The following is a 14,059-nucleotide window of genomic DNA, read 5'->3' on the forward strand; positions in this document are numbered from 1 at the left end:
TTCATTTCCTCTCTACTTATTTTTCTTCCAGTAATTCAGCCAAGTTCCCCTCTGCCTCTGCCCCCCTGAAGTGGTCACTACAGCTCCCCATCTCCTGCAGAGGCTGGCTGTTCCTGAAATTGCTCTATTTCAGTAACTGTGACGGCTGGTTGATGATCATGGAAAGACTTACCCTTGTCCTATTTTCTCGAAGCGTGTGTACTTCTTTTTGGGATCCCCCACACTCACAATACTCCCTGAGACAGAGAGAAAGCAGATATATAATGATTGTCCTGTACTGTGTGTGTCAGTGCACGCTGTCAGGAGACGCTTCATCCAAACACACACAGGCACACAAAAAAAGAAAAAAAGGAAATGTTTTTATGGCCTTTCATTTCAGGCAGACCCTGCACAGAGAGCTTATGTACACTCACATCTAATACACAGAGCTTTCTGGGTATTTCAGCTAAAGTTGCATTGCAGAGATGGGAGAAATCCACTATTCCATGTTCTTTTGAATTATTCTACCAAATATAGAGGTTGTGTACTAGATGTAATATATGGAAAACAGCTACTGGAAACCAAACATTCAGCCTCTCTTTTTAAATCAGTACAGCGCACAGCTCAGGCCACACACACTGACACAAATCGACACAGATACACATCAGAGCATTAGCTAGTGCCGAACACAAATGGTCACATCCTCAGAGTTGTTATAATGAATATACAGATTTTAACCTCAAAGGAGTTTATATTTTATATTTTTGTGCTTGACAATGACATTGAATGCGACTGATTTTGGGCAAATAGATGAGGCTGTCTTTCCTAAATTTATCCACAGAAGTGTGGAGAGGGCAGAGCGTAAGAACATGGAGCTGTAACTGTACATACTGAGTCTCTCCAGAATCTCCTCGTCCGTCATTTTGGACTTTTTCTTCTGCCGGTCGGTATGGCGATACATTGTGTTGGGCGTGTTCTCCGGCTGGACCTGTGACTCCGGTGGAGTCAGCACCTCTTTCACGGGGGTGGGAGGCTTTGGTGGATCCATGACGGAGCGCGTATAGATCTGCAAGAGAGGCAAGATATCAAAGGAGTTGCAGAGGTATCACAGCGCAACAATTCTGCAAAGCGCACTATGCCAACTAACAGATTTGGTGTGTTCCGGTCGAGGGGCAATGACTGGGGGCAGTTCATCGTCGTCGTCCTCTTCGTCTTCTTCTTCTTCCTCCTCCTCTTCCTCCTCATCCTCCTCCTCTGACACAGGCGGAGCAATCGGGGGTTCTGTTGTTGATGTTTTGGCACCCTGGAGGGTAGAGTTAGAAGTCAGTGTGGATGTATGTAGATGTATGTGCCAGTGAATGAAAGTAAGAGAATGAAAAGAAAAGTGCAGATTCTTAAACGTATCCATTGTTTTTTCCTTTTACAGTTTTTCTTTGTTACTGCTATTTGTGAACAGTCTGTAGACCCCAAACCAGCCAAAGTGCAGGATCTGATTCTTGGCCAGTTCAGGTTCAAAATGATTCTGTGCAACATACATACATAATCAGATTACTAAAGGCCAAAAGTACGCCGAGACTAATAAAGATAGCATTCAAAACTGATTTTAAGTTAGCTTGCGATTAGCATGAAGCCAAAACAATTTTCAGTGTCACTCACATGAAAGCAGCAAAAACAAATCAGGATTAATTGTCAGAAAAAAAAAAGTTAATAGCAAAGGAAAGAATAAGTCAGGTGTGAGCTAAAGAGAGAAGAGTGAGGTGGCATCCAGTGCAGTTTATCAGAAGCATTTGGAGTTGTGGGGACTGGTAAGGTGTGCCATGAGAATGAATTTTTTAAGTAACAAACTGTTAAATATTTGACTGTAAGAGATAGCATACTGCAGCAGTGTGCAGCATGGTGGTGAGCTGCAGACATACCGTTGATGTGGGAGTTACCTTTTAACAAGTGTGATTAATAAGCCCCAGACATATTTATTATGTCTAATGCTCAGCCTTTTCCCCCTCTAATCCAAAACTCTACTTGCCTTGGATCATCTTCCTCTTATGGAATGGAAACACTTCATCTATTTCAAGTCTTGTCATGCATAAATGAAGCAGTGCAGCTTAGTTCTAGTGATTAAAGGGAAAGGGTCTGGCTGAGGGAAAAGTCTCAGTCCTTCGTTCAGACATACTGGGCCTCTGACCTGCTCCAAAGTGGGCTGGGCCAAGACTGCAGTACAGGAAAGGCTGTCTGTCTAATTGTAAGCAGTTAGCCAGCAAGGGAGCCATGCGGTAATGTCTACAATGGTGATGAAGTTACAGGCAAATTACTGGATTAAATTTTCAGGAGTATGAGCTCATACATGCAGTTTGACAGTCATCACAACCCTCTGTGGCATGCGCCACTGCTCTGCTACACGATCCAGTCAAAAAAGAATTAACAGATGCTCTTTGTGGTAGATGACAAATATATCTGGAACATCAAAAACAAAAAGATCCAATCAATCCCCCGTGAAATCTCAGTGCAGAGAGTGATGATGCTTTCATAATGAAATATTGTGTGCATTTTGCATTAGCCAGATGGCATAGTCAGTAGTAGGAGGTCAAATAGTTGAATTTAGCTTCAAGGCCAATGCAGAGATAAGTCATGTGGATAGTAATATGGAGGAGTTACCTTGTCAAATAATGCGCTGCAGGTTCTAAGGCTGACAGGAGGCCCAGATGACAGCAGCCGGTTCTGAATGTGAAGGTTGAAAATGGGAGGATTTACTCAAAACAAACCCACACATGTGTAAGACTATGTGAACTTTAGGAGAGGGTGGAGGGGGCAGAGGTGGACGTCATGTCCGTGCATTATATCCCACAGCCAGCAAGAGGAAAGGACATGATAGAGATATACTACGTCACCTGAGACCTGTCCATGGCACTGAAGTCCTGAACAATCTTTGTCTTTTTATTATTATTTTTTATGTTATATAACCATCATATTTGGACACTACAGTACTGACAATAACATTATCCTGAGCAGATGCATGTATGCGCCTAATGTCTGATTCTGTGATGAACCAACCTTTTCAACTAAAATGAGATCGCAGCTGAATGACACCCAGTCTAGTCAAGCACACGCACACACACAAGGCAGAGTGATGTGTCAAAAATATGTCTTTCCACTATATTTACTTTGAAACCCGAGAGTACTGTGTTTAAGTAAACGACTAGTACTTTTCGCAGTCATGTTGCACTAGCTGGCAGCCAGGAATGTCGATGGAGTTTGTAACTGTTGTAGATACTCGAGCATAATCACTACTCGCTGCTGATAAAAATCAAAGCCTCTGGGAAACTCTTCTCTCAATTAACCATCCACAGAATGCACGTTTTGTGTGAGCACAACCAAACTGCATGAAATATTATTCTTCTCATTTAAAAAAAAAAAAAAAAAAAAGACCCATGCACCAACCATGCTGGATTTCAAAGTATCAGACGTTACAGTAACAACATCAATACACAAGTGATGAAAACAGCCAGTGCAATGTGAGATATAACCCACACTCCTGTTATGAATGTAGTAACACGAACAGCGGTTTAGCGACAGGTATTTGTTGACAAACTCGTAATAAAAGGAAGCTAAGGTGAAGTGGCCTTATACCATATGACTCAACGGTTGGCTAACTGGGAGAGATTCCTAAAAAGCTCCAATAAAGAAGGAAAACCCAAACATGAATCACTTAAAGCAACAATTAAGAGCCAAGAAAACTGAGGACAGGCAATGTCTCCTGAGAATGTGTCAAATTATTTTGACTGTTTCATTTCACTAATGTAATTTCTATTAACAATTAAAAAAAAGCACAAAGTAATCATTGCTGCCAAAATAATCTCTGGGGTGTATCTAATGTCTCATAAAGGAGGACTCTGGGGATAACGTTTGGCACTTTAAATTCCTCGTGAATTTCTGCCTGACCAAATCTTGGATTTGGATGCAGCACGATGTCTGTACTGCCAAAATATGCAGCTATATATGTATGCTGAGCGAAAGTCAAGGTCAGGCAGACACCGCGGGCTCAAACTGAAGTTCAAAGAGCTCAAATGAAAATCTTAGATATAGACATTGAATAGGGTTTTTCTTTTATTTTATTATTATTATTATTATGGGTAGCAACCTCTACGTGCTAAAATATGAAACCAACATAGCAAAAGCTGCAGTTTCTCTAATCACCACTTGAGGCTGCAAAGTAAATTGCTGCACACTTCCACATTAAAATGCTCAACATTACAGCAGAAATAATTATGTTTACAACCTGGTACAAAAAAAGAAGCTGGATTTTTGTTTACGCCCAAAGTTAGGAGTGCAGCTGCTTTGACTGACAGTTAGATGGAGACAAAGGCTGTTGTAGCAATGTGCAGTTAGTCATTTTATTAGAGATTACTTCACAGTAATTAGAGGCATCTGTATCTGTGCAGTGCACCCATTTAAACATGGTCGCTTCTGGCTGTAGACAGAGCTGCTTACAGCAAACAAAACATTAGTTTTCACATATTTTTCTGCATAAAGTGATGTTGAAATAATATGAGGTACTGTAGCTGATGAGGACTTTCTTCAATAGAGGAGTTTTTGGCAACGTTCCTGTAATTCTGTTTCCTTAAGACTTAAAATTGGCACTATGACCGATAGCTGAGTCACCTCTGCATGCTGTTGAGCACTGTGACGGTCCAAGATTGAGATGCTTTAGAATAGCCTTACTGTGCTCACTCACACAATCTTTTAGATGGACTGCCACACCCATTTGCCCTTCACAGGCATACAGCTGTATCAAGCAATAGCTTTGCATTAAGAGATCCCAGCGTAGTTTGCCCGGGGCAGCAAATCCTACTAAACAGACTCGGATTCCACTTCTTCACCCAGCGTGCAGAAAGCATAGATTACTCTGGTCAAAGTCAGGAATGAGGTCAGCACAGCGGGAGTCCTTCTAGATGCAGTTGAAGCTCCGTCTATTTCAAAATCTGGTTAAGTCGATTGGAAAAATAAACAAAGCTCAGTGGTGGCTCTCGCAGCAGCCATCGTTTCTATGCGGGAGCTGCAAGAGTGTTTGTCATGTACGCAAAAATCAGGGAATTATGCCACATAGTGATGGCAGTAAGCCTCCAGAGGGGAACACGCACACTCTGTCCATTAGAGCGAGAAGGCTGTGTGAAGAGAACGTGCCTTAAAGTAACACGGTCTATTCTAGAAAATCCCAGAAAGAGACAGCGAGGGTGAAGTGATGAAGATTTACTGGGGTGTAGGTGGAGAGGCACATTAATACTCTGAGCATCAGGACAAAGAAATAAACCACCTAATATTGCAACTTACCTGATAAGTTATAAGAATTTATTTGCCTGCATCCATTAATCAGACATTTTTGAAAGCAATAAAATGTTGCAGAGATCGTGGCTCTGGCTATGGGTCAGAGATTTGATATACCATCGTAATAAGTCCAGGGATATGAAGAGAGCAACTGGCATAAACTCTGTTAGATTATGATTTCTAAATAAATTATTTAGTCATAGAAAACCACAAACAGTGACCAAAGAAGGTTTACAAGAACTCACCAGAGTGTTTGCTGCTATGTACCCATGTGCTGACTTGTCTGAAATGAAAAGAAGACATTTTTTTTAAAACAACATACTGAAAATCTTTTGTATTAGATGCAGATCTTTTAGCCTTTTATATTGCTAACTGACATTTTCCATGAGTATTTAGGTGAGATTACCTCCTGAAGTGAAGCTCATGTACTTCTGGTTGTTGACGGTCTCTTTGGAGTCATAAAACTTCAAGACGTCCAACACGGCCTGCGGGTTCTTCTTCTGCTCCAGCTTGGTGATGTTCGAGGTCTGTAAGAGCCGTGCCCACTGCTCTGGGATGCCCTTTACAAAGAGACAGAGGCCACAGGTTAAAGCATCTCGAGACAAAAGGATCAATCTGTGTCTGAGAGAAACACAAAATGTTTATGTAGGCTTTTCTCACATTTTTTAACGTCATGGTATATTTGATCACTAAAGCTCAGTGATCAACAATTTGAAACACATCGATTAAATAAAAAGATCCTTAATATTCCATGTAAATAAATATTCTTTATATTGCCAGTCAACAACAAAAATTGATTAGCTTTTTATAAGAAATGAATTTTAAAAGAAAGCCGCTAGCTTTATCCTTGTATTTAATTGGTTAGTATAAAAGCATTATTGCTTTCTTTACTCGGAGCATAAAATAATCTTTTGAGACAATTCTTTTTTATCTTTAATGGGAAGTGAATATCCGTCAACAATGGCTTTCTTTCATGCCAGCTTTGTAAACTCATGCACATTTTTACTATTAAAAGCAAATCAGCTGCTGGAGGAAAAAAGGCTGGCAATGGAGGTTAAAAAAAAGAAATCATACTTGGAGGGAGATCAAGGGAAAAATCGAGAGCGATGTACTTTATTCTCCCTGAAAACCCTGAAACAAGTAAAAGTGGCTGCTTCAAAACTCTTAAAAGAGCTCTGTGTGTCACAGGCACATAGCTTTTAAATGAACAAGGAACTATTTGTTACTGGTCCTGTGCTGCACATTTGGTAGTCAAATAGTCCCGAATATGTAATCCTTAGTGTAAGGACGTTTTTATAGGGTTGTGATGATAAGACGCAAACTTCCTACAATTATTTTTTAGTATAGGACAGACTAGACTAGATTTTGCATTAGTAGTTTATTCCCAGCACTGTCAAACTAGTCTAGGTTCAATATATGTATCTCTGTTATTATGAGTGAGTGGGTGTACGAATATGTTAATATGTTGTTTTTATCGTTTACTGCATCTTTTTAATACTTTTCCCATTAACGAGAATCTCACCAAGGATGCTAACCAAATGCAAAGAGTGCAATAAAAACAACTGTTGTACACACAGGAGTCCGCATGGTCCTGTGAAAAAATAAGTACACCCTTACTGCTTCCAAAAGAACTGTTATGCAGCCAGGTGCTGCTAATAAAGTGCACTTGATGAGCTGGTTATCAGCCAGTGTGAGCACATCTATAAAAAAACACAAGTTTTAGCAGTTTGCTGGTCTGGAGCATTCAAATGTGTGTTAACACAGCCCCACAATTTGGCAAATTCATCCCAAGGTCAGACCATACAAAAAATTAAGAGCTAGATCTTAGACTCTACAGGCCTCAGCATGTTAAATGTTAAAGTTTATGACAGTACAATCAGAAAAAGACTGAACAAGTATGGCTTGTTTGGAAAGGTTGCCAGGAGAAATCCTTTTCTCTTTAATAAGAACACGGCGGGATAGTTTAGGTTTACAAAGTACAAGACTTTGGGAACAATGTCCTTTGGACAAGGGAAACCAACGTGGAGATGCCTGGCCATAATGCACAGCACCACATTTGGGGCTTGTTTTGTAGTCATTAATTCGACTAAAAACTTCTCTGGTATAGCAAAAAATATTCTAGAGTCAAATGTGAGGCTGTCTGACAGAAACTGGGTCATGGCACAGGACAATGATCCCAAGCACAGCAATGAATCTACAAGAGAATGGCTGAAAAATAAAAAAATAAAAAAGGTGTCGCAGTGGCCAAGTCAAAGTCTAGACTTCAACCTGAATAAAATGCTTTTGCAGAACCTTAATAGAGCTGCGTTTAATTAAATGCTCGCAAACTTCAGTAAAATGAAGGAACATAAAGGAGAGTGGGCCAAAATTCCCCCACAATGATGTGAGAGACATACAATTACTTCACATTATTGCTATTACAGGTGGTTCCCCGAGTTATTGAATAATGTGGTGAACTTAGTTTTACCCAAGACTGTAGTTTTTACTGTTCAAAATTCACCACAGAGTAGTAAATTGTATTCATACATCTGTAAAGCTTTAAATAATTAGAATAATTACCTTTGCATTTAAAAATCTGTGCTGGAACTGCTCTACTGAATCACAAACTAGGTAATGCCAAAGACAGTCTATTGTCTTTGGCATTACCTGGACCTAAAATGTAATTTACCAGGAAACACTGAAGGAATCAAGTGCAGGTTTCACTTGATAGGTTCGAGTGATTGTCATTCGGGTCACTTGTATTACCAAACCTATGTGGAGGAAATTTAATTACTAGCTGACTCTATCAATTTAGAGAAATGTGAATTTTGAAATGTGTGCCTGTAAGTTTGCTTTCAAATGAGAGGTGAATTTTAGAAGCACATCTGTCCTCATTTATATGCCTGATCATCGGGTGAAAGCGATACTCACTGTGAATTCTCCTGTTACAGCATCAAAGCCAACATGAATGGTGTGTTCGAAGTCTGAGGGTAGGGATATCTCAGGACGTTCCTTCTCTTTCTTCTTGTTTGCTAAAGGAAATTGACAAAAATCTGCTTACAAGCTCATTTATAACATCTATTTTTTTTCTTTACACACAGGAAACAAGTAAACCATGTGATCCAATGTGCTGCTGAGCCTGAAGGCGACATGTTGAGAAGGATACTCACTCTTGTCTCCCCCGGGGAAGATGGAACGCAGGCGGACCTTCTTGTTTTTCTCTTCAGGAGCCATTGGAAGCGGTTTGGATGCGTGATTCACTGATGAAGAGTCTCGGGAACTACTGTTCATTCTCAAGGGGGGGGCTGGTGGTTTCTCTTCAATATCAACACTATCAGACATCTTTAGTAGCACTCACAATGCCCTGGGAAAGAGAGAAGGAGAGAGGTGTAGGAGCTCAGTGTGAAAAAGTCTATGTATAGATCAGTAAGAACTCAAACAGCAGCAGGTGATGAAAGCTACAAAAACCCTCTGCACTGATCTTAGCTTTGAATTTCACTTGCACTTAGCCCTATGCATAATACACAACAATGTTAAGTTTGCTAAACTGAGGAATACCATTTTTTATACACAAAAGCATTATTTCCATTTGTAGTACATATTAGGTGTTCTGGTTCACCAAGACCTGCTGTGTAAAAGGGAGCAGGTATCAGTAACACCAATGAGTAATGACAATGAGTAAGTCAGATACAACATGAAAAGAAGGAGCTGGTGGGTTGCAAAGCGGTTTGCTGATGCACAGCACCCGTGGACAGGCTAAAATTGTAGGTCGTGTAGGCCATCGGCTCACACCCCATCTAATATGGACTGGCAGTGAGATCAGCTGATCTGCCAGGATTGTGGCTGCGCATGACTTCATGAAGAAGCTATGCCTGATTGATCTTTATTAAGGTCAGGAGCAAGCCATGGAGTTTAAGGGGCAGTTTTACAGTAGAAAAGCCACAGTAAAAAAAAAAATCCACAGTGGTATTTTATATTAATATGTTCATGCAAATGGTGTGCACTTACATTTTTCTACCTCAGTGGTACTTAAAGCACTTTACAGTGCTATAGTGTTATAGTAACAGCTAAGCTGCCATGCAAGAAGTCCAACAGCCATCAGGAGTTTCAGTGTCTTGGTAAGCAAAACTTCGGTATGTGGAGTGATTGCGGGACCAAACCATCAGCCCTTCAAGTGATGGATAAGGTAATAATTATTAAAACTAATTGATTAATTTCTTGAGGGTTTAAGGAGTCACAATGTTTCTTGATATTTAAAAGTTCTATTTCTATATATTACAGCTATTTCTTATATTTTGTAGCTTTGTAATCTATTGTATTATTTCATTTAGTTCAGTCTGTTACTGTCCTTATTGTCTTGGAGCAACTGTAACCATATAATTTCCTTAAGGATTCTGATTATGTTTCTGATTTTCTCCCTTGTAAAAGAGATTTGATTTCAGGAGTACTTCCTGGTTAAATATAAGTAACAGTACTAGTACACTTAATTCTTCCTATGTGGACACGGCTGATATTTTGCACGGCAGATTTAAATCTAATTTAGATTTAAAGGTTGACTCAACAACCAAGAACTGATTCTCAGAGAATCTGGCAAGAGTAAATATTTCCATCACTCATGCTCTAATCTTCCATCTACCCATTGCATCTACACATCTTAGACTCCTTGAGTGCCGCACCCTGAGGCCAAGCCCATCATGTGATGTGCAGCACAGGCATCCCAGAAAGCGGGCCATCCATGTGGGCCGCCCCCTTGGTTGAGACCTACATAAGCGAACAAAGACACGCTCTCAAGCTTTTACACAGCAAGCCTTGCCTTTGACGAATCACACACGTGCCTTCGTGGTGGCCTTTACAATTGTACTTAACCATCTCCTCCTCCACTAGGCACAGTTTGATAGATCACGCTGCACTCTTCCCTAACGTCCCAAAAGAACTGGTTTGGAATAAAAGAACTTGATTAGTGGAACGATGCGACATGATAAGAAGCCACCGTTTCATCAGATTTTGACAGTTACCAGCGTTATTACACAATACCTCTGGCTATCTCCATCTGCTGCCTCAAATTCTTGTCTTGTTGTGAAAGGGATTTGTCAGTAATGTGTCATTTCATCATAAACCTGTTTGGGCAGGACACCAGAACCACAAATCAAGGCTTCTCAAAACATGCTCATTGTTTGTTTATTTAACTGTGCAGTAACTACCTCAGAAACATGTCAGATTAAGAACAAAAAACCCACAAAAACAACATCATCATTAACTGTTTCCCTGTTAACTGCTGATTGAATGTAAACATCCAACGGATTCAGTAAACAGATTTCATTATTCCATTTAAACATTAAACATGTTCTTCCGTTGCATAACATTACCAATATGCTTTAATGTGTAAGGAATTGAGTTTATGACTCGTAAGAAACAAACTACAAAATATGTGAAAGTTTATATTACATTAAATAAAAGCTTGGAGATTAAACATGGATCTGAGATAAAAGCTGCCAACATAATCTTTATGTCTAATTAATTAGACAGCATTTGGTATTCTCCTCTGCTAGTGACGTGATAGCTCGCACTGCGATCTTTTCAATTAGATTAACTATTCAACAACGACTGCCGGAAATTATTTGGCGAATATCAGCCCATGCACACTGCTGGCATTCAATAGCAGCCCAGCTCGCTGTAGATGAATGTAGAGTTGAAATGTAAAACATGAACATGAACAAGAACTGAAAACAAGAAGCGTTCCACCACTGGAAGATAGGGATAAAAATAATATTGCAGCATCTTCCTTTAACAGAGGTTACATCAGTTGAATCCCTGAGAAACCTTTAAATCACCCTTTCCCAAGAATGATCTGTTAAAAAAAAAAAAAAAAAGTGACTCACTCCTGACAGCACGGTTAACTGAAATTAGATTTTGATCTGGCTTAGCTAGAAGGCACCGACTATTTTTGAATAACCAGTCAGCTCCAGAGACATACTATGATTTTAAAACGCCACTATGTCGTTGCTATTATTTTAATACCGCATTTCAAAGATCTTATGAGATATATTGCTGGTGGGGGAGCACTATGCTGGCGCTTTCCATGCGAGACTCCAGACGACAACAAAAAACAGGTTTGCTTAGGTTGGAGTTTGGGCGTGTCACTGACAACAAAACCCAACAAAACTCTGCTATTTACAGAGGAAATTCACAATGTGGACACATTAAAGAAACAGGGCGTGTATACAGCACGGCTGTCCAGGCAATAAGGAAGACAAGGTTTGGTAACCTTTATATGCAATCTGACACAATCAGCCAAATTTAGCTGAAGGATCGCAGGGATTATTAAGCTTTATGGCTTAATACTGTGGCACCAGGCTTACAGCGAGTGTGGAAATACTGTTGAACTTGACATCTAAACTTTTATTTAAGCTTTTGATTTTTTCCTCCTCATATCCTTTTCTTTGCTTCTCAATCACAGTTACTGATCGTTTCTAAATGATCCATAACCAGACCGGCTGACTGTCTGTCATCGATCCTATTAAGAGAGTTCACGGGGTATAATTTTTTATAATCGGTGAAAAAGTGCAGCACTATAAGTGATTTAGTGTCACAAAGTGGCATCCAAGCTGTCTGTCTACCTTGTCTATGGATCATTGCAAAAACACAAACATCCCTGTCCTGTTAAGACTCACACAGCTGCGACTAAAGCCTCTGTTAATCCGTTAACATCATTTTTTTTTTGCTATCAGTTTTGCTTCGATAGAAGTCACACTGCTTTTACTGTCACGCACAGAAGTGGATTCAGTAACGTGCGCATTAAACAAGCGAGACCTGCCAACAGCGATGGGGCTCTAATCTGTCGAGTCAATATCTGGTCTGAAAACATGGAGGGAAGAATCGGTGGTTACAACATCAAACAACGACAGGAGAGTTTGAACTTTTCAAACATAAAACTAATGAGTTCTTGAGGTTTAGTCGGGTTAGTTGTTCCCCCTTTTCAGACATGGATTTGTAAAACTGTTGGCTTCTAATAGCCATTCTGTTATTAAACAGAGGAGTAAGGAGCCATGACGCATGCGTGATGCATTGGGCTCACAATACATACAGTTACATGGACTTCTACCCAACAACTCATCCATCCGCTTATGCAATTCACAGTGGCAGGCTGAAAGGGCTCCTTTGCTTCATCAATACTCGTGTCCTCCTCGAGAGCACACACCACTTATATAAAAACATTGAAGTGCTCATAAATATGATAACGTTAGGAAAGAACTGTCCTCAGAAAGCAACGTGGCTGAATGATGGCTAAAAAAAAAAATCCCCAAAACCCTCTTCGGGATGCTTCTGTTTATTTTAATGACAGGCAGTCGTGAGTGAGCACAACAAACAAAAACAGCAGCAGCAGCATCACAGTTAGATATTACAAATCTAAATGTGGTCTCTAATGCTGTATGGCTGTTTAGCTTATCACCTTCCTGCCGGCAGTTCTGCTGAACGGCTAAAGATGGCAGATTCATGAAGGCCCAGACATTACCGATTCTTCGCTCACATAAAACACTGACCTATTTACTGTGCAGACTGACAGGCAGGCAAGCAGTCAGTAAGTACACTGTCCCTGAAACAAGCAGCTACTATTTCTGAAACACACACAGCCCAGTCTCTTATACATCAAGTGTACAAATGACTTTTACCGATACTGAATTTACTGGTACGAGGCTGGACTACACCAGCAACGGGGAAAAAAGGATTGTAAGACAGATTTCCATCGTTTCACTTTTAATTGAGTCAAAATGCAGAAGAGGAGAACTGCAGCTGTAACAATGATCCATGACATGTTAATTTGACAGAAGTTACACCCCCAGCATCATCCTTTTTGACTTGCTTTAGAAAAATGTGACATTTTGACAGCGATATACAAATGTGCAAGCCTCCTAAAAAGAAATAAGATAAAACACTAAACCAGCACAGACATTACTGGAGATGTTTTCACATTTCTCTTCTATAAAATATTGATATATCCATGAAGAGTAGGCATTTTCCTTGCTCTTTCAAACATTAATGCTGAATTTGAATGGCTAACCACAGGAAGAGGCTCTAATCTTGAGCCCATGGCAGCCCAGTAATGGCCCCACAGTGGGGGGAGGGCTCCATAAGCTCAGCTCTCCATGCCCCTGATTAGGACACGCTCTCTGGTTGACTTGGCTTCGGCTGTCCTTCTATGAAGGATGCTGATTACTTGGGATGGGATACACAGCTTGAGGACGGTCAAAAGATAAGGAGGAAGGAGGGATACTTCGAAGCTGCACATCATCATTGTTATTTGCTCCATCTGTACAGAACTTTTACTCTGCATTTTATAAACACAGGGTCAGATAAATTTCACTTTACAGACGCACACAGTGTCACACAATAACAGCTGTCAACATGTAACTACACAAATGCCCGTCTCCCCCGTGGCTGGACCCTCAAGATCAGAAGAAAACCCGCAGTCATGTAGCCCGCTTCCATATGTCATCCCCTTGCATTTCAACTGGGGGGCAGGGGAAGCGATGTCTGACATTCATGTCTGTTAAAGAGGACTCGTGGTCAAACTAAATTAATGGCTGTTTTCATTTATCAATACAAGGCTGTGACTATGCTTTGAAACTTGGTGTACAATATTTCAGTAAATAGGTAAGTCAGAAAATCCTTATTTCTTCAGGCACTGACACTGACAGTTAAAAACCTATTTTTGGCAGTTCTTGGATTGTCATCCACATTAACACTTTCTGACAGTTTGTTGCAGACAGATGAGAAGCTTGGT

The 14,059-nt window shown here is 40.3% G+C and overlaps 1 protein-coding gene across 6 annotated transcripts in view; it reads right to left on the bottom strand.

The window, feature by feature from the left end:
• Positions 1-14,059, bottom strand: part of LOC101484450 (serine/threonine-protein kinase PAK 3) — a 49,664-nt gene that overhangs the window by 7,356 nt on the left and 28,249 nt on the right. For 5 of the 6 annotated variants that reach the window (XR_013100543.1, XM_004563972.5, XM_004563971.4 and 2 more), the window contains exons 2-9: positions 8,448-8,641; positions 8,209-8,309; positions 5,705-5,858; positions 5,544-5,581; positions 2,632-2,694; positions 1,127-1,282; positions 871-1,045; positions 173-236 (exon numbers count right to left, since the gene is read on the bottom strand). Coding sequence is in view for 5 of the 6 variants with exons in the window: in XM_004563972.5 (XP_004564029.1) it covers positions 173-236; positions 871-1,045; positions 1,127-1,282; positions 2,632-2,694; positions 5,544-5,581; positions 5,705-5,858; positions 8,209-8,309; positions 8,448-8,619 (923 nt within the window). In the remaining variant the exon portion in view is untranslated. The remainder of the gene's footprint in view (positions 1-172; positions 237-870; positions 1,046-1,126; positions 1,283-2,631; positions 2,695-5,543; positions 5,582-5,704; positions 5,859-8,208; positions 8,310-8,447; positions 8,642-14,059) is intronic. The other variant, XM_004563973.5, reaches the window with a different exon arrangement.

This window comes from Maylandia zebra, linkage group LG10, assembly GCF_041146795.1.
Source record: "Maylandia zebra isolate NMK-2024a linkage group LG10, Mzebra_GT3a, whole genome shotgun sequence".
Classification (NCBI taxonomy): domain Eukaryota; kingdom Metazoa; phylum Chordata; class Actinopteri; order Cichliformes; family Cichlidae; genus Maylandia; species Maylandia zebra.